Genomic DNA, 20,766 nt, shown 5'->3' on the forward strand with positions numbered 1-20,766 from the left:
GATTTGGGGGACTACCCAGAAGACATACTAGTAGCTTGACTCATAGTTTCAAAGGCTACCATTTTCTGACTGATCTATTAACATATAAAGATACTGCTAGTTCAGAGCTACGTTTGGCATATTTAGTCAACTTTAAGTGTTGCTTTGTTTAACATTAAGACGTATGGGTGTTCAAAGGAAAGTTTAGCCCTTACGAGATGTAAGCGTTCACCCAAATGCTTAGGAATTTAAAATAAACAACCAACAACAACAACAGAAAATGGGCTTAACACTGCCTTTTACGTCTGAGCCCTTTTGATGTTATTATTGTTTTAATGGGACCCTGTTCCTGGGTTAATACTCAGTTTCTCTGCTGTGCGTGGATGTCTGTGTTGAGTGAGTGGTGATAGGGGAAGAGAAAATAGGAAGAACTCATAGAATTTGAGGGCAAATATAGATAAAGAATAGTTGTATGTCTATAAAATAGAACAGCACTCAGGACTTTTGTGTTGTACTAAGGAGATAACACATGTGGAAACCCTTTGTAAACTCTGAAGCGCCTCTCACCTGAGAGAGATTGGAAGGTGAAACTGAGCAGTTTGTCTAGTTGTTCAATGCATATTTATCGAATGTCTGCTATGTGTCACCTGATAGCAGATACTAGAATATGTCTCTTTTGGATCTTCTGTCTTGTTGCCTTTAGGTTCCCAAAGATACCCATGTACTTAGGATACATTCCTTTTTGTTGTAGCCTCTTGGGGAGGGAATAATTGAAACCAGGACATGGAGAGTTGCCTAGGTGGTAGGAAACTTTTCTTGCTGCTGCTTCTGTCTGTATTGCTCTTCTCTTTATGAAGTCCTACTTCTCCAGGCCCTTGGCAAAAAAATGGCCACTTCACAGTTTCCAAGTTTATCTCACCTCCAATTCCACTCAAAGGCAGAAGTTAAATGACTCCATCTGGATCCTGATTCTAAATTCCTGGGAAAAGGAATCTGATTGGCCCAGTTAGGGCACATGTCCACCCCTAGTCCAGTTAAGTGTGTCAGGGGGACTGGAGTCATGTGATTTCTACCTCACAGCTAAGGGTCCAGTCCTGTGCTGGGGAGGAGAAAAGACAGTTGTGGGATATTATGGTGCATAAAACTGACAAGGTCCTTGACGTCATTGAGCTTACAATCTAGCAGAAGAGAAGGACATTATACAAATACTTGTGGGGTGATATGGGTTATATGACAGCCAGACCTCACCTGAGGAGGAGATCCTATAAGACCTCCCCAGGGAAGGATGGATTGGGTTAACCAAAGTGGGCAGAGCAGCAGGGTGGTGGGTGAGGAAGGAGTGTTCTGGACAGAGGTGGCAGAGGAAGGAAAAAGCCCAGTGGCAGGAAAAAATAATCTGACCACATTGGCAGTGTGGAAGAAATTGGAAGCAACAAATGTTTAAAAAAGTTATAAGAATAGCTTGATTCCGTACCATTCTCTCTGGCTTAGATTGGAAATTCTTTGTGGACAGGGACTATCATTCCTGTTGCCTTTGGAACCAGTTAGCCTGGGGAGACTTTTTCATGGCAGGACACATTGCATTTCATCGGGTAATTTCTTAGTGTGGTTTTTCTCCCCATTTCACAGCTGTTCAGCTTTGAAATCTTTTTATATGTCTTGAAGAGTATCCTCTTGCCCTTCACTGGGAAGATGGATTGCATACCCTTGCAGAATGTACTTCCTCCTGCTCCAGGTTGGCAAAGAGGAGTAAAAGGGAAATTATAGTCATTTTTGGAAGGATCAATAATTGCCAATTTTTCTTTCCTGTATAGTACTGCTTTTATATCACTCACCATTCCCAGCCCCTGAACAGATGTTTTATTGGGCATTGTTGGCTATGCTTTTGTTTTGAAAATTTTGAAACATTATTGAAAGAGGAGAGGGGGAGAAAAAATAGCCCATAATTGATTCTAATATGTATTTAATTTGGCAGAACTTGAGAGAGACTTGCTGGGATAAGGCGGGACATTTCTTTGATCTCCCAGACTTCTTATCGTGGAAGGCAACAGGTGTCACAGCACGGTATGTTAATTACGAGTTGGATTTTATTTGTGTTCATCCATTCTCGGGTGTGTGTGTGTGTGTGTGTGTGTGTGTGTGTATGTATATATATATATATATATATATATATATATATTGCTTTCTTAACTCGCTTTGACTGGATGTACTGTTTGTACATCTGCATGCGATTTTGCGTACTTGAAACATCTTGAATCCATCTTCCACCTCCACTACACATGCCCAAACACCATTGTTCCTCTGAGGCCTGGAATGTGGGTATCCAAGGTGAAAACCATTCATTAAAATTGGACACATTTAAAGGAGACGTGAATAGTCCATTGTGAAATGTGACTATTTTTCCAAAGGCACTTTTTACATGATGAATAAAAGAAACATTTTTTGGCCCCTAAAATTAAGGCAAGAGTTATGTTTTTCAAGGAAGGTGATTTTAACTTTAACTAGACGGGTGTGTTAATGAAGCTATTTTGCTTTTTATATCAGTGTACCTGAATCATCCCAGAGTGTAGAAGTATGTATGTTGAAGTCAACAGTATTTCTCAAGAAATGACAAATATTATAAATAAGTTATGTGCTACACATCAGAGACAATTTTAAAAAATACTCATGGAGTGTGATTGTGGCTGCTACAGTGGATGTGTGCACAGATGTGTATATATATGGACAGATTGGACATGTACTCTCAAAGCATGCAAACCTGTTGTCATCTTGACCTCAGATTTCAGGGGATGCACAATGGGAGGGGGCAGTAGGGCAGGGAGGGGTCTTCTTATCTTGGAAATGATTTAGAATTGCATATGAGAAAGGGGATCATTTCCCAGAGGACCGATAAACCTGCATGAGTATGTATATATTTAGGTATATCTTAAAGTCATCTCTTTTAGAGAGTGCTAAATCCTCCCTATTTTCCCTTTTATTTAAACTCATGAGAAGCTGGGAATGGGAGTACCATTTTCCCCGTGCTCTTTCTGTCTATCTCATTTTGTATGATTTGGATTTTCCTTGTAGAGAGTTGATGAGAGTGTGATAGTTCATTTGGCAGCAGGGGCTTCCAGAAAGGAGATAGTAGAAGATGTATTTCACAAGCACATCATTCATCTTGTTGATTATTCTCCCCTCCCACTAATGAAATGCTAGGGTGGAGGGGATTCACATGCATATTAAAATGGCCTCAGTGGGCTTCCCTGGTGGCGCAGTGGTTGAGAGTCCGCCTGCCGATGCAGGGGACACGGGTTCATGCCCCGGCCCGGGAAGATCCCACGTGCTGCAGAGTGGCTGGGCCTGTGAGCCATGGCGGCTGGGCCTGCGCGTCCGGAGCCTGTGCTCCGCAACGGGAGAGGCCACAACAGTGAGAGGCCCGTGTACCGCAAAAAAAAAAAAATGGCCTCAGTAAACCTCAGGTACTCATCCCTCTCTGGGGAGAGGGCTCTGGAGGAGTGGTCTGAACTTTAACCCAGAAGGTGCAATTAGTCACCATTATATTGTTATCCTCAATGGGGAGGGGGTTGTTTGGGTGAAGATCTCATCGGGACATTCCTCTTTTGGTGTGATATTAGTTGTCCAGAGTTATTTCTGGAAGGACCTTTCTCTAGTTTTTTTCCCTATCTTTGTTCAGTAGTGAAGGAAATGTTTTGATTATTTTAGCCAAATGGACCTAGGAGTCAAAGCAGTGCTACTAGTGTGGGTATCGGTAACAATCCATTGGCCCACAAGCCTTGAGAACTCAAAAGCAGAACTACAGATGGAGGAGGGCCTTGATTTTCCTTCTCTTTTTCCTTGGATGTTAATCAATCCAGCTCATTGATGTCCTCCGTTTTTTTCTGATGGTGCTAGATAGTCTACACCCCCATTTCCGAGTGTCTAATGCCATATTAAGACACCAAGAAGCCAGCTTTTTGAAGCTAGCTCTGGCTCAGATAGATTTAGATACATTGCTTTGCTTATCCACTGTGGAGTTACAACATGACTTATCCTCAATTCTGCCACACAAGAGTTTGGTGACCTTGGGAGTGGCCTTACCTTCTTTGAATCTCACTTTCCTTATCTATAAAATGGAGATCGTGATACCTAACTAGCCTGATTATAGAAATCAGCCGAATCATTTATTCAAAGCCCAGATCCTCAGGGCTTCCAGTTTCAAGCCTACTGAATCAGAATCCCTATGGGATACCTGGGAATTTGTGTGATTAACAAGTGCCCCAGGTGGTTATATGGTCAGGTAAGATGGGACAACATTGCCTAACAGTGTATACTTGAAAGTAATATGTAAGGTGGTCCATACATGTGAAGGATTGGACGTATTTTGAAAGGTTGGATGGATTTGGACAGCTTCTCGTTAGCCTATCAGAACGTGCTTCCATTGCCCACCCGTGACAATCTGAAATCCTGAGGAAGCAGAAAGTCTAGTGCTCAGAAATGATTTATTGACTGTCCAGTCATCCCTGCCATTTTTTATTGGCTGAGACACTCATGACTCATTCTACTTTCCTGAGCATGTATTTGCAGTCCCCTCCCCGACCCTTGCCCATACTCGCCAGCACCTTCAGAGGCTTCCCTTCCAGCTTCGCTCTCCTGGAGAGCTGAGTCTGTGGACCTTGGGCACCAGGCACCAAGTTCCTCTTGTAAAGATGGTTGCCCTCTCCCAGGCACACCTCTCTCTTACATCTGTCTTTCTTTTTTGTTGTTTCCTCAATCTCTTCATTCTTTCTTCTCTATTTCAACCTGCATGATCAGGCGAAACAAGTAATCTCAGAGCTTTCTCAATTATAAATATAATTGGGGTAATGACAATACTTACTCCATGGGGTTATTGTATGGACTGACTGAGTGAGGTGACAGAAGAACTTCCAACACAGCGCTGAGAAAGTTTTTGAAGGAATTAGCTATTTTATTCTTCTATACATTTATTTATTTATTTTTGGCTGCGGTGGGTCTTTGTTGCTGCATGCGGGCTTTTCTCTTGTTGTGGCGAGAGGGGGCTACTCTTTGTTGTGGTGCTTGGGCTTCTCATTGGGTGGCTTCTCTTGTTGCAGAGCACGGGCTCTAGGCGTGCAGGCTTCAGTAGTTGTGGCTTGCGGGCTCTAGAGCGCAGGCTCAGTAGTTGTGGCACATGGGCTTAGTTGCTCCGCAGCATGTGGGATCTTTCCGGACCAGGGCTTGAACCCGTGTCCCCTACATCAGCAGGTGGATTCTTAACCACTGCACCACCAGGGAAGCCCTAGCTATTTTATTTAGTTTCCTTACTCTATCGATTTTGGCAGGGAGTCTTTGCATTAAGCTTCTGGCCTAGCGGAAAGAGGGAAATCCTTGTAGTCAGACTGACCTGGGCTCAATGTCTCTGCTATGTACTGTCTGTGAGAAGCTGGAGTAAATTACCCCCTCCCCCTCCCCCACCCCTGCCCAAATTCAGGTCCTCATCTGGCCGTCCTGTCAAGGTTAGAGGTACTGTGGATAAAATGTGTAGCGCATAGTATTTAAACAATTCACAGTTCTTTTAATGAAAAATCCCCATTGTCTTTCCATCTTCTAGAATAAGAAAGATGAGGGTCTGAGTTTGAATGTATGAATGCCAAAAAAAACTCTGAACAGTGGAACATGAACTTGGCATCCTCTGGGCCAAGGAGAGGTTCAGATTTGGTGTTTATCTGGCTCTTATTGTGATTGTTTTGGGAGGCTTTGGGGAAATGGGTGCCAAAAAGGCTAGAGGGTGTTTTTTTTCCCTTTCTTTTTTTCTTTTTATTATTCTAGTGGAGCCATGGCTAAAAAAGTGATCAGATTTCACCTTGTCTTAAGCCTTCAGACTTGTTTTTGGCAGTGACAGTGTGTAAGAAGTCGTCCTCCTCCTCCTCTTATCTGTTTTTCTCTCTTCTCCTGCTTTCCCCTCCCCACCCCCACTTTATTTATTGTTCTTATCTTCTAAAATATGGCAGCTACTCTTGTTTTTCTGGGTCACTGAGAAAATCACCACTTTGGCCTATGATTAATTTGTAAATCAGCTGCATTCTTTTCATTATATTGATGAAAATAATTATTGCTATTTTTAAAAAATAATAATTTATATAATCATCATCATCATCATCATTTATTGAGTGCATTCTCTATATCTGTGCTAACTTTTTAACAAATGTGAACCCCATTAGTCCTCCCAACCATCAGTTAAAACAGGTGGTGGTGTCACCATTTTGCAATTCAAGAACTAAAGCTCAACGTTTTAGTAATTTGCCACGTCCTAGCCTTTAGTGGATAACTGTCCAGAATTTTAGTAACATGAGAAGTGTGAAGTCAGAAATTTGAATAATAAAATGTTGTAAATCAGACAAAAACACATTCATATGTATAAATCCTCCCTCTAAAGAGATTTGAGGTGACTGATAATAGAAGATAAAAACAGTGATAAAAATATTAAAAAGTCACAACGGATTGAAATATTAATAGAATAAGATAAAGCCAAGAGCTTCATAGAAACTATATGGTTCATCATAATTACTAACTGATTTGTTTCCAAGCTTCCTAGTGGCCAAAGAAAAGGTGAGAACATAATCAAGATTAACTGAGTGAACACATAAGAACCCAACTGCTGTTCAGGAGAAGAACTCCCTCTAACATTGGGGTCTGAGAGCAATTTCTCCTAGATTATCAAGGGTTGGCAATATTCTGTAAATTATCTAAAAGTATGTCCTTTGAAATTTAGTTATAGCTTCAAATAGACTTTATTTTAAACCTAGTTTTAGATTTACAGAAAAGTTGTGAAGATAGTACGAGAGTTCCCATTTACTTGACACCTAGTTTTCCCTATTATTAACATCTTATGTTTGTGTGATACATTTGTCAACAATTGATGAACTGATGTTGATATATTATTATTAACTAAATTCCATACTTAATTATATTTCTTTAGTTTTTACCTAATGGCCAAGATCCTATCCAGGATACCATATACATTTAGTCATATCTCCTTAGTCTCTTCTTGGCTGTGACAGTTTCTCAAGTTTGTTTCTGATGACCTTGACGGTTTTGAAGCGTGGTCATATATATTATAGCATGTCCCTCTAATGGAATTTGTCTGATGTTTTTCTCATGATGAGACATGGGTAGTATGTTTTTGGGAGGAAGACTACACTGCCATTTTCTGTTTAATACCATTCTCATCATGTCATATCATATCAAGGGTACATACTAGCAGCATGTCATCACTGTTGATGTTGATCTTAATTATCTTGCTGAGGTATTGTTTGTCAGGTTTCTCCACTGTAAAGTTACTCCTTTCCTCTTTCTATCTTGTATTTTTGGAAGGAAATCACCATGCACAGCCAACACTAGGAGTAGGGAGTTATGCTTCAGTTCCTTAAAGATGGAGTTATCTACATACGTTATTTTGAATTATTTTTATAGAAGATTTGTCTATTCTCAGTTGATTTATTTTTATTGCTTTGGACGAAAAAAAATTGATTACCAAGTTCCTTATGCACAAGAGACAGTTTGGTTAGTTTGCTTTAGAAGTTATATGTTCGAATTTCTGAGTTTTCTATGGCATATGGGGAAACAGGGCTGAGTTTCTAGAATCTCAGGTTTATTTTTCCTTACACTTTGTATATGATATATTACTCCCCCCCCCACTACAATGTACAATTCTGTGAAAGTTGTCAGTAAATATTCTATTTTCTACTTTGAGATGAATTTATGTTCTTTAGAATTTTAAATATTTTAGAGAATTTTAAATTCTCTAAAATTCTAAAATTTTAAATAGTTTAAAGAATTTTAAAAATTTTAGTCCTTTTAAAATAGCAGTTATTTTCCTGATTTTCATGGTTCTCTATGTGTGGGGTTTATAAGGGATATTACTATTCTGTTATTTTTCTTATGGTTATTTGCTAATCTGTCAGGAGAAGATTATGGCAGGTTATTGATCCAGATCTATAGCCATTTTCCAAATATAATCTCCAGGATCTCAAAAATAGTATCATTATTTAATGACTCATTACTGTATCTCATTTTTTAAATTATAAATCTACTTTATACAATTTACTTTTTTACTCTATGTATTATTGTATTTCCCATATCAAATATTATCTGAAAACATGTTTTTGATACCCGTATAATATTCTATCTTATGTCTGTATAATGTCTGTGTTAGTTTTGCCAAGTTTTTAGGCTTAAAATGATCTCTTATTTTAATGTGCATTTTTATTATTAAATGCAGTTACCTTTTCTTATATTTATCAACCACTTGTTTTATTAATTTATGTCAATTAATGTCAATTATTGTATCTATTAGTATTACATGTATTGATTGCCTATTTATGTCAACTACTAATATTTATATTGGATTTCAGTGTTTTCTTAAATATTGGTGAGAATTCATGTTTTTGTTTGTTCATTTTACTATTTTCCCCAAGGTGTTATTTTTGAAAAAAATTTAAAGCTACAGAAAAGTTGAGAGAATGGTATATGGAACACCATATCTTTACCTACATCAGCGGTCTCCAGCCTTTTTGGCATCAGGGACCTGTTTCGTGGAAGACAATTTTTCCATGGACCGGGGTTGGCGGGGGGTGGTTTTGGGATGATTCAAGTGCATTATGTTTGTTGTGCGCTTTATTTCTATTATTATTACATTGTAATATATAATGAAGTAATTATACAACTCACCATAATGCAGAATCAGTGGGAGCCCTGAGCTTGTTTTCACTTGCCACTCACTGATAGGGTTTTGATATGAGTCTGCAAGCAGTTGATTTATTATGGTCTCTGTGCAGTCAAACCTCTCTGCTGATGATAATCTGTATTTACAGCCGCTCCCCAGCACTAGCATCACTGCCTCAGCTCCACCCCAGATCACCAGGCATTAGATTCTCATAAGGAGCATTCAACCTAGATCCCTCGCATGTGCAGTTCACAGTAGGGTTCGCGCTCCTCTGAGAATCTAATGCCGCCGCTGATCTGACAGGAGGCGGAGCTCAGTAGCGGTCCGTGGCCCGAGGGGTTGGGGACCCCAGACCTATAATTAATCAATTAACGTTTTCATTACATTGTGCTCAGAAGTGTTCTATCTCTGACATGCATACATGTGTTTATTTTGCTGAAGCATTTATAAATGAATTGCAGATACCACCTTCTTTCCTCATGAATTCTGCAGTGTGAGCCCCAAGAGTACTGTCCTTCTCCTGTGTAACCACCGTGCTGTTATCACACTTAGGACAATTAACATTAATCCTCATTATTTAAATTCCTAACAGGTACCCTATTGTTAACTGTTCAAAGTGCCACTCACTTTTCCTTGCCATTGGAGTTCTGACTGATAGAGACTACATACAGAGCATATTAGCTAGATGAAGAATGAAAACCTACCTCATTACCTTAGAAAATACTTGTTAACCTTTAATGTATAGAGCTTCTGGTATACTGGGTGGATAATGCAGCTCAGAAGTGAGGCTAAACCAGCACTTACATGTTCAGGTGTATGTGTTCTTATATGGAGGAAGGCAGGCCCGATATGCCAACCAGATGTCATCAAGTCAAGTAACTGAGTCAGCAACATGAATGCAGAGCCTGCTGAGGTGTGCTTACCTAAAGCCAGGGCACACTGGTTGCACCTGGGCATGGAGAGTGAAGGCATGGGCTCGATGTTATTCTAGGAATGACTTAGTACCTTATCTTTAACACAGTGACCCCTTCAAACATGGCTTAATATATTCCAGTGTCACAACAATCAGAAGGATTTCCCTTACCCCCTTGGAGAAAATTAAGTCAGGGGATGGGGTGCAAAGTCATTAGTGGAGAGAGCGGGCAGGGAGCAGGCTCATCCTCCCTAAGGGCTGAGGCATCAGCACGGGAGGAAGAAAGGGTAGACTTCCATGATAATATCTGCCTCTGGTGGCTTGCCTGCAGTCCACATCCCTTCCTTAGTACTTGAGGTCCTGATTACCTCACTCAGTTGCGTATCTAAGATAAGACTTGATTTAAAAAAAAAAAAAAGAGCTTTATTGAGAGAGAATTCACATACTATAGAAGTCACTCATTTAAAGTATATAGTTCAGTGTTTTTGATAGATTACATTATTTTTATGAATTTTAGTAAAATATCTATAGCATAAAATTTACCATTTTAAGTGTACAATTCAGTGGCATCAATTACATTCATGGTGTTGAACAGCTATTACCACTACCTATTTCCAGAATTTGTTACCCCAAACACAAACTCTGTAACCATTAAGTAACAACTCCCTGTTCCTGCCTTCCCCTGCCCCTGTTAACCTCTAATCTACTTTCCATCTCTATGAATTTGCCCATTCTAGATACCTTTTTTTTTGTAAATTTATCTCTTTATTTTTAATGTAACATTTGTTCAATTTATGGAACTAATTTTTTTTAACATCTTTATTGGAGTATAATTGATTTACAATGTTGTGTTAGTTTCTGCTGCATAACAAACTGAATCAGCTATATGTATATATATATCCACATATCCCCTCCCTCTTGTGTCTCCCTCCCACCTAGATACCTTATATAAGTAGGATCTTATATGTCTGGCTTATTTCACTTAGCATAATGCTTTCAAGATTCATCCATGTTGTAACATGTAAGAATTTCCTTCCTTTATTATGGCTGAATGATATTCCATTGTATGCATATGCTACATTTTTCTTTTCCATTTATCTGTTGGTGGACCCATGATGGATAATTGGGTTGTTTCTTCCTCTTGGCTATTATGAATAATGCTGCCGTGAATATTGATGCATAAGTATCTGTTTGAGTCTCTGCTTTCAGTTCTTGTGGGTATATATCTAGGAGTGGAATTGCTGGGTCACATGGTAATCCTATGTTTAGCTTTCTGAGGACCCACCCACTGAACTTTTCCATAGCAATTGCATCATTTAACATTCCCACCAGCAATATATGAGGATTCTAATATCTCTACAGCTTCACCTGTTTTTATTTTCCTGTTTTTTTTTTTAAATTATAGTCGCCCTCATAACTGTAAAGTGGATTCTCACTGTGGTTAACGACTTGATTTTTTGTTAGAAATCTATTGAATGAAAGTAAAATTGATTGAATTTAGGTCATCCTAGAGGTAACATCTTTTGGCCAGAAGTTGGTTGAAACTTGACAAGGATTCTGAAGGTAGTGTCATAAAATTAAAGAGTTCTGGGGAAAAAATAACAGTTATTTCTGATATGATTGATGCTAAAACTCTTTGATATGCATTGTTTTATGGTTGTGTTGAAGGATGATTTCTTGGAACAATGGTATAAAACCGTTCTTCTAGGTTCTAGGAAGAATGATTCAGTCATCCTCTCGCATCAGCTTATTTTTTGGTATCTTTAATAGTGCTGAGAAATCACCTGTAAATATTAGATTTCCTTTACCCTTATTTTGGGGAAAGAAGAGTGCTCTCACTCTCTACAGAAGAAAAATTATCCTTATCTCTTCACTGATGAGTAATAGAAATAATAGAAAATTAAAAATCATAGTGGTTTGAACACACAAGCATTCATTCTCTTCTGTAAATAAATACAGATGTATAGAGTTTTGGGCTACTCTGACAGTCCCACAAACTCATCAAGGACACTAACTGTTTTGGCAGTTTTACTTCATTATCTTCAGCCCTGACTTCCATTCTCAAAGATACCTCATGGTCCAAAATGGCTTATGGAGTCTCTGTTTTTCAGCCCACATTTCATATAGCAGGAAGAAGGAAGGTGGGAGTTGCATAAAAAGGACGTACACACCTGAGTCAGCCTTCTTTAAAGAACCTTCTTTGAAGAGCTGCATAATACTTCTGCTTGCATGTCATTGGTTTATGCTCACACCCAGCTAGAGCCTGGATAAAATAGGCTTTTAGTTGGTGTGTTGCGACCTGAATAAAATTGAGTTTCTCTTACTACTAAAGAAAAAAAGCGAGAATTAATACTGAGCAAATAAAAAGATAATCACAAAATTGTAATTTCTCAGTAAGTTACACTGACCGTTATCCCAGATACTAATTTATAATCCTTCTATGATAGTGACAGAAGAGTGAGTACAGGACAGGTCATAGGGGTGGTGATATATAGTTTGAAACAACTGTAGCTCGTAGTTTCCTTCCTTCCTTCATTTCACTCACTCATTCATTTATTCTTTGCATGTATGTTAATAGAGCACCTAAGAGGTCTCTTCTCTCTAGTCTAGCAGTAGGTAGGTACACATTTATTTAAACTATTCAAATTCCCGTAAGGGCTGGAGCCAAATACTCCTTAGCTCAAAGTTTTGCTCTGCCATTTATCAGCTGGGTGAACATGGGCAAGTCATTTAATCCTTCTCAATCCCAGGTTCCTTTTATGGTTGAAGGGGGACAAAAATTACATGGCTTTGTGTTATGGAGAAAATGGAGCACCCTGGGTGAAACCTCTAACCAGTTTGTAGTACAGAGTAGTGCACAGGAAGTGCTACTTTCATTTATCTTTCCCTTCAGTCTTTATTTTTACATTTTAAGGTGAAGCTAAATTCAGTGAAACAGCTTATAGGTGGGGTGTGGACAGTGGGCCATTTAGAAACCAAATAACCTGTTGGACAACTTCTCTCCCCCATTGGGTTTTGTCTTGCCTTCCTGTAGGGTTCTGTGAGTCAGGGGGTGTGAGAGTGTCTCCAAAGGTCTCAGAGCTGTTGTGGGCGTGAAGAAACGAGCAGATGGCAGGAGACCACAGCCCGTCAGTATTCAGAGGCTGAAAGTCCAGGAAGGGCAGGAGAGAATGGAATATGCCAGGGCTGTCGGGGCAGGAGGGGAACGGAGTGTTCGTATCATGGCTTCTCACCCATGCCTACAGTTGAGGCACAGAACCCCAGTGACTGGGAGTCCTGCTGCTGCCCTGCACTAACGCTTAACTATGGGATCAATGACTGTCCCTCTTTATCTGCTCCGTTGAGTCCAACCCTGGGGAAGGTTGAGGTTTCTTCTTTCACTTTTCATCAGTAAAGCAAATCTCGATGGAAAAGGTTAGGAATCCCCACATTTGTCCTTTGGGACAAAGGTGGTAAAAATGTGTGACCTTAGGTGGTTATGATGTGCACCCTTCAATAAGAACCACTAGTCTGAATTTGCTCAGTTCCCATAACTTTAAAAAAAAATAATAACAGCCAGTTTTTATTGAATACTTGCTGTGTATCAGGTACTGTTCTAGGTCTTTTTTTTTTTTTTTTTTTTTTTTTTTTTTGCGGTACGCGGGCTTCTCACTGTTGTGGCCTCTCCCGTTGCGGAGCACAGGCTCCGGACGCACAGGCTCAGTGGCCACGGTTCACGGGCCCAGCCGCTCCGCGGCATGTGGGATCTTCCCGGACTGGGGCACGAACCCATGTCCCCTGCATCGGTAGGCAGACTCTCAACCACTGCACTACCAGGAAGCCCCTCTAGGTCTTTTTTTTAAGATATATGTGTATATGTGTGTATATATATATATATATTGAAGTATAGTTGATTTACAATGTTGTGTTAGTTGCAGGTATACAGCACAGTGATTCAGATATATATATATATATATATATATATATATATATATATATATATATACATATATACTTTTTCAGATTCTTTTCCCTTATAGGTTATTACGAAATATTGAGTATAGTTTCCTGTGCTATACAGTAGGTTCTTGTTGGTTATCTACTTTATATATAGTCGTGTGTATATATTAATCCCAGCCTCCTAATTTATCCCTCCCCCTTTCCCCTTTGGTAACCATACGTTTGTCTTCCATGTCTGTGCATCTATTTCTGTTTTGTAAATAAGTTCATTTGGATCTTTTTTTTTTTTAATGCCACATGTAAGTGATATCATAGGATATTTGTCTTGTCTGGCTTATTTCACTTAGTATGACAGTCTCTCTGTCCATCCATGTTGCTATAAATGGCATTATTTCATTCTTTTTTATGGCTGAGTATAGTATTTGTGTGTGTGTGTGTGTGTGTGTGTGTGTGTATACCACATCTTTTTTATCCATTCCTCTGTCTTTTTTCTTTCAGATTTCATGTGCTTACCTCTAGACATGAGTTCTGTATGCCTGAAAGATAACGGCCAGTATGACTGATTTTCCAGTTGAGCAGCTATGTAGCATTTCCTTTACTTAACAGTTTTCTCTGAGACCTCGAATCACTTTTAGAATTTAGTTTTGTTTGCTCTTTAATATGGTAAAGTGGAACAATCTTGGGATGGGGTTCCTCATTTACAAATAGTATGATGGTAGAGTCTTTGCCAAAAATGTTTTGGAACTGTAAAAGTGCTAAAAAATACAGATCTCATTTTCCAGGTGATATGACAGACTCCCAGAAGGGTCTCACCCTGAAGGTGAAACTAGTAAGTGAAGTATGAGTTAGGTTTTAAGGGGAACATCCCCACATCATACATTGTTTAGGGGTCCTTTCTCTGACCCGAGAAGCCCTCCCTCGGGATGGACAGGACATCTCAGTCTTGGTGGCCTCTTGAATTAGTTTGCTATCCAGGATGGCTGTCACTGTAGGTGAACTCTTGTGAACCTAGTTATTGGGCCTTTTGAATATGCTGTACCTGTGCGACTCTGGGTAGCCTCTAAGTTTCATTCACTCTGATTAAAGGTATCAGTATTCAGTCTTGGAACCCATGATACTGCAAGGGCTTGGCTGTGAGACCTTGGCGGTGCTTGGGGCCCACATTATTAAGAAACACAAGGTGGCGTGGTTTGAAGCTTGGAAGATGTGTGTGGTCCAGCTAGGTAACCTTGGGCCCCTGGCACTCGGTCTGTCTGCAAGATTTGGTGATTGAGCTAGTGATCCATTTAGCCCCTCCCTGGACTAAAACTCTGAGTCTGAGAGGTAATGGTGGTGACCAAAGTCTTGCTTTGGCTTCTTTCTTAAACCTCATTTTTTGGAAAAAGTATTGCAAAAGTCTAACATTAAATTCAACCTTTGGGGATGTAATTTAGTGTCAAAATGCTATACTCTTTCCTTCTTTTTTTCACCTCTTCCAGTTGGTTTAATATTTTTTAGTATACCTTTTTTTTTTTTCTTGTTTTCTTCCTTCCTCTCTCTAAATTATCGTCAAGGGCCTTTGAAGAGAATTCTTAAATGTTATTGAGAAATTGCAGTCAGGGAGTCCTTTGTTCCCAAGTCATCTAGAAGATTGCCTTTCCTTTTGTTAAATACGAAAAATTGTCAACCTGTATTGTGAGAAGGTGCCAAAAACTGCATTCACCAATAAAAAGCGTCAGCTCTCATTATTGCCCAGATATTATTCTTTTCAAAAGCTGAGTGCTCTCCGCAGGCTTTCTAAACAATCTTCGGCTCATTCATCTTCCTGGTTTCGTTACATTTTGAACATCTCTGGGTCTGTATAGAGTGGCAGCCTGTCTTTTAAAAATTAATGGGTTCCAAATGCCATTCAAGCCTATTTCTGCCCTCAACCTCCTGCTCGCTTCTCCAGCTCTGCCTGTTAGGAGTCTTATATTCTGTATAAATATTGAGCTGGAGATAGTTTCTGAAGAGGTGTTTGGACTTTTAATTAGCACTGACAGCCTGTCTGCTTGGGCTTTTGCTCTGCGGTCTCCATGGAAAAGTCAGGCAGGTCAGTATGGAGGGGGCGGGGAGGCCTGCAGTGGATATGTTCCTGGCGGCTGGCCCTAGAGACACTGAACTCTGAGCCAACCATGAAGTCATTTTGAATTTAAGGAGTCTTGCTAATCCAAGGCAATGTGTCTTAATTTGACAAAGTAAAGACTGCCCGATAAGCAACCCTAACTACAAGTTCTGTGAAACTGGGGGTGTTTGTAAGTTTAGATTGTGCTAGAGAAATGTGGTGATGTGGAAGAATGGGTTCATTTTCTTCTGTTTACTCCCTTTCCCAGCCCCTCCTCCTCCCCCTCCTCTCCTCCTCTCTCCCTCCCTCCCTTTCCCTCTCTCCCTCTCTGTCTGTCTGTCTGTCTCTCTCTCTCTCTCTCTCTTACTTACTTTGGCCCAATTCGGCCCTGCAGTCTGGCCTCTGCAGTGGCTTGATGTGAAATTTGAGAAACATATGTAGTTTTCTATTTCAGGAAAATGATCTCAGGAATTGAATGTGTTTTTTTGGTTGGCTGTTAAGCTCTGATCTTGCCCAGTGTGGTTTTTTGATGATGGGAAAGAGGCTTCAGAATGCTTTTTGTCAGAATTTCTTGTCGTAAACCTTACAGCTTGGTTGCTTTCGCTGGGCCCCCACCCCCTCCCCAGCCCACGACACAATGTCATCTATTCTGTCAGGAGTGGGAAGAAGTGCGCATTGTTCGCATTACAATCAGTTCATTGCTGCGGGCACGCACATACCCGAAAATGGCCGCCGTGTCTGTCCTTCACAAAAGCTATTTTAAATGTAGTTCAGTGGAGGACCAGGGGTCTGCATACTGTTGCCCATAAAGGAAAAGGGATCCATGGGGGAGAAGTTGGCCTTTGTTTTGTCTTGGAAGGGCCAGTATTCTTCTTTGTTCTTGAGGTGAGAGCCAACAGTGGGCCCAGTGCCCTGCAAACTACACTTCATTGATCTAGTCATGCGATGGATGTGCAGACCAGCAGCGTCACTGGGGCCTGATGAGAGCGGAGCTGAGCGAGGGGCTCAGGCAAGTGAGGCTGGCACAGGCACTGGCTGAGAGTTGGGTCTGACCTGCCCCATGTCCAAGGGTTTCCAGTGTAATGAGGCACGGCCCCAGCCCGAGAAAGGCTCCCTGACCTGTGGTTCTCCACTAGACGTGAGCTTCTTGAAGATGGTAGCATGTCCACGTTCATCTTTGTATCCAGGGAGTACTTGCTGAATTACTAAGAGAACCATGTGCTCAAGCGGTCTCTACAGAATATGCTGGAAGTACAGAGAAGGGTCTGACCTACCCACCTTAGAAATTGGGGTGGGCTAAGGGACACAAAGGAGGAGAAAGTCCAGGAAAGGCTTACCCGGAGGAAGGGAGCTGACATTCCTGGGCAATATGCAAGTTATCCTATTTGATTCTTACAGTGTATCATTTTTATAGATGAGGAAGCCAAGACTCAGGGAGGTCAACAAACATGTTCAAGATCACACATCTACTGAGCAGCAGAGGCTGGATCTGAACCTAGGTTTGCATGGCTCCAAAGCAGTTCCCCTTGCAATGGCCCATCCTTCTATCAGGGGAGAAAGGATGGAAACCCTAGTGCCTTTCACACTGCACTTGTCTCCTCCTCTTGTTTGGTCTGTAGTGAACTGATCACCTCCTTCTGGCCCTAAGATCTGACCTTTGTCTAGAGGGTTTGGGAAAGTTTAAGAGGCTTTCAGGTGGTGGTGGAGGTGGGCTTCCCAGGAAGTGAACGCACTGAAGCTTAAGCTTCAGGGACCCTTGCTCGCATGGCCCTGTGAGTGCAGGTAGTTGTTGGGAGTCATAGAATGTTCCAGGTGGAGAAAGGTTGCAGTCAGGAAGCATTTCTACCTAGGCATTTCTGATCTCAGGAAAAGGGAACCTAAATCCCCGAGGCTCCAGGTATTTGTTTTAATTTTTTTCTTATTGTAAATATTCATTACTGTACGTGATCTTGTATTCATAATTTTGTATTCCTTTCTTTACGAGTTCCCCCATATAAAAGCTTCAGGCCCTTCAAGATGTGGATTTGCCCTGGAAGTGGTGTTAGAGCACCCTTTGTGGAGGAAGGAATGGAAACTCAAGGTAGCCACTGAGTTTGGGCTCTGGGGTAACACGCCAGCCCTGGGACTCATTGTGTGACCTGGAGCAAGCTTCTCACCTTTTCTGTACTTCATTTTCCTCTTTGTACCCTGTGGGCTTGCTGTAGAGATTGTAAGCATTCACGTGTATAAAGCTTGTAGGACAGCGTGCTTAGGACTCAACAGATGTCAGCTGCCCCTGGTGCTGTGATTGTTATTTGTTACTGGTATATGAGACCCACATAGATGGAGCTGAATACTCGTGTCTGCCATTAAAACATTGACCTTCTGAGGGGGATAGTGCAAGGACAACTTCAGACTTACATTAAAAAGCCCACAGACTATCCCTTTATGCATTGATTTCCTTATCATCTTTGACCATCATCCAAATGGCTTCAAATAAATTTCATTATGTGGAAAACTGGTGATATGTTCACAGAGCTGAGACAGGAGCTGTCTTCGTCTCCAGCCACTCTTCATCACACACCAAGATTCCAGCCCTGTCAGACGTCTTGCCCGGTCCCTGGGCCTTTGCCTGCCTTCTTTGCACATACTGTTCTTCTCTCTAGAACATCATCTGCCTGCTTTTCTCCTTGCTGAGCTGTTGCTCATCCTTCAGAACCCATCTTAAATGTCTTGTTGTTTGTGAAGCCCTGCAGACTCCCCGGGGCAGTTAGACACTCCCTCTTCATTGTTCCTCTAGTTTTCTAGCACTTCTCTCGTTGTACTGTAATTATTTCTCGGCACATGTTTTTCTTGTACTAGCTTCGGAACCCTTTGGATGAAGAAACCACAGTTTATTCACCTTTGTAGCGTGTATGACGCATAGTAGGTGCAGAGCAATTTGGGAGGGCTTGGAAAAAGTGTTTCTTTTCGTGTCATTACAGTATGTCATTTTTACAGATGAGGAAACTGCGACTCAGAGAGATCAAGGAACACATTCAAGATCACACAGCCACTAAGGAGCAGAGAGGTTGGATCTGAACCTAGGTTTGCATGGCTCCAAAGTGGTGCCCCTTTCTGTGGCCCATCTTTCTAGCAGGGGAGAAAGGATGAAGACCCTAGCTCCTCTCACACTGCACTTGTCTCCACCTCTTGTTCGATCTGTAATGAACTGATCACCTCCCTCTGGCTCTAAGATCTGGCCTTCGTTGAAATTATTTGGAGAGTATAGGATGCATATTAGGTGCAGAGAAGTTTGGGGGGATTGACTGGAAAGAATTTTTCTTTTCATATCATTATATTTTAAAAACCACAATCATTTGTTCCAGAAGAGCTGTATGGTATGGTTACACAGAATCATGTTTTCCCATTGGTTTTTACTCCAGTTTAAGAAAGGTTCTTAATGTCTGATTGATCTTCAATTTGAAATGACTTTGTAGCGTTTTCCTTGTTTCCCTGCTTCCAGCCCTCTGACTTAAGCAGATGATGCTCTGTAAATAATTACTTGTGTCTTCCTTGCTCTAAACTGTAACTTGGTGAGTATAGGACCTTGCATGTTTGGTCTGCAGCTCTATCCCCAAGACCTAACCCTGGGATTGACACAGGGTAATAGTTCTAGAAGAACTATTACCTCTTCTAGTAGAAAAAAGTATAATAATAATTTTAGTGGTATTTTATACTAATAACAGTATTTAACACATGCTGGCACTGTTGTGTGCCCTTCAGACGTACGAGCTCCTTCAGTCCTCCCAGCAGCTTTGTTTTATATGTACTATAATTACCATGCATATTTTACAGAGAAAAAAACTGAGGCTCAAAGAGGCCAAGGACCTTGTCCAAGACCACACAGCCGATGAGCAGCAGAGCTGGGCTTTGAACCCAGGCAGTCTGGCCCCAGAATGCAGGCTTTTTACCACAATGGTGTACTGCCTGTGATTAGTACTAATTAGCTCAGTACTTATTTGTTAACAGATTATTAAGGGAATCCCACAGAGACCTGTTTTTCTAAAGTGAAGAGTTCATTTGTTAGGTGTTTATTTACCGTAAACCAGTGGTTCTCAAAGCGTGATCCCCAGACCAGCAGCACGAACATTACCTGGAAATATATTAGAAATGCAGATTCTCTGGCTTCACCCCATCTACTGAATTAGCAACTCAGGGATTGGGACCCATTAATCTGTGTTTTAACAAATCCTAGAGGAGCTTCTGATGAGAACCACGGCCCAAGACTAAATCATTTTCTCTGGAACTTTACTTCCTTCTTTTGGCTTTTCTTCTTCTTTTTTTCTTCCCCTTTCTCTTTCCCTTTCCTTTCCAGGGTAGAAAATAAGAAAGTTTTAATTTTTCCCAGGTTTATTGAGATATAATTGACATATGATATTGTGTAAGTTAAGGTATGCATTGTGTTGATTTGATACACTTATATATTCAAAATGATCACCATGGTAGCATTTAAGATCTGTTCTCTTAACAACTTTCAAGTATATAATAAGGTGTTATTAGCTATAATCACCTTGCTGTACATTAGACACCAAGAACTTATTCATCTTATAACTGGAAGTTTATATCTAGACACCCAGAAATTATTCATCTTATAACTGGAAGTTTATATCTTTTCACCAATGTCTCCCCATTTCCCCCACCCCCAGCCCCTGGCAACCGCCATTCTCCTCTCTGTTTCTATGAATTCCACTTTTCCAGATCCCACATGTAAGTGATATCATACAATATTTGTCTTTCTCTGTCTGAGTTATTTCATTTAGCACAATTCCCTCAAATTCTGTCTGTGTTGTTGTAAGTGACAGGATTTCCATCTTTTTCATGGCTGAATAATATTCCACTGTATACCTATACCATATCTTCATCCTTCCATCCATTGACACTTAGATCATTTCCATTTCCAATTTACATTTCCCACCAACTGTTTAAGCCGTACTGGTTGTATTTGTGTTGAGGGAAGTGGTAAGAGCTAGAGCTAGTCACTAGCATCCTTGCCAGAGGGTGTCCTAAGAAATGGATTGTAGGTTTTTCAAAGCAGCAAGGACTCCAAAGTACTCCAGAGAGTGACTGGTATTCCTAGGAATGGAATTCTGGGAGGTCCAATTCCAGAGAAAACCAGGCACCAGGTGA

General features: G+C 40.7%; 1 protein-coding gene across 1 annotated transcript in view; it reads left to right on the plus strand.

The window, feature by feature from the left end:
• The window catches only part of FGGY (FGGY carbohydrate kinase domain containing), a 424,082-nt gene that overhangs the window by 66,417 nt on the left and 336,899 nt on the right, over positions 1-20,766 (plus strand). Inside the window, exon 5 of the mRNA XM_079698487.1 lies at positions 1,955-2,043. Coding sequence (XP_079554613.1) covers positions 1,955-2,043 — 89 coding nt within the window. The remainder of the gene's footprint in view (positions 1-1,954; positions 2,044-20,766) is intronic.

This window comes from Hyperoodon ampullatus (assembly GCF_949752795.1).
Source record: "Hyperoodon ampullatus genome assembly, chromosome: 2".
NCBI classification, from domain to species: domain Eukaryota; kingdom Metazoa; phylum Chordata; class Mammalia; order Artiodactyla; family Ziphiidae; genus Hyperoodon; species Hyperoodon ampullatus.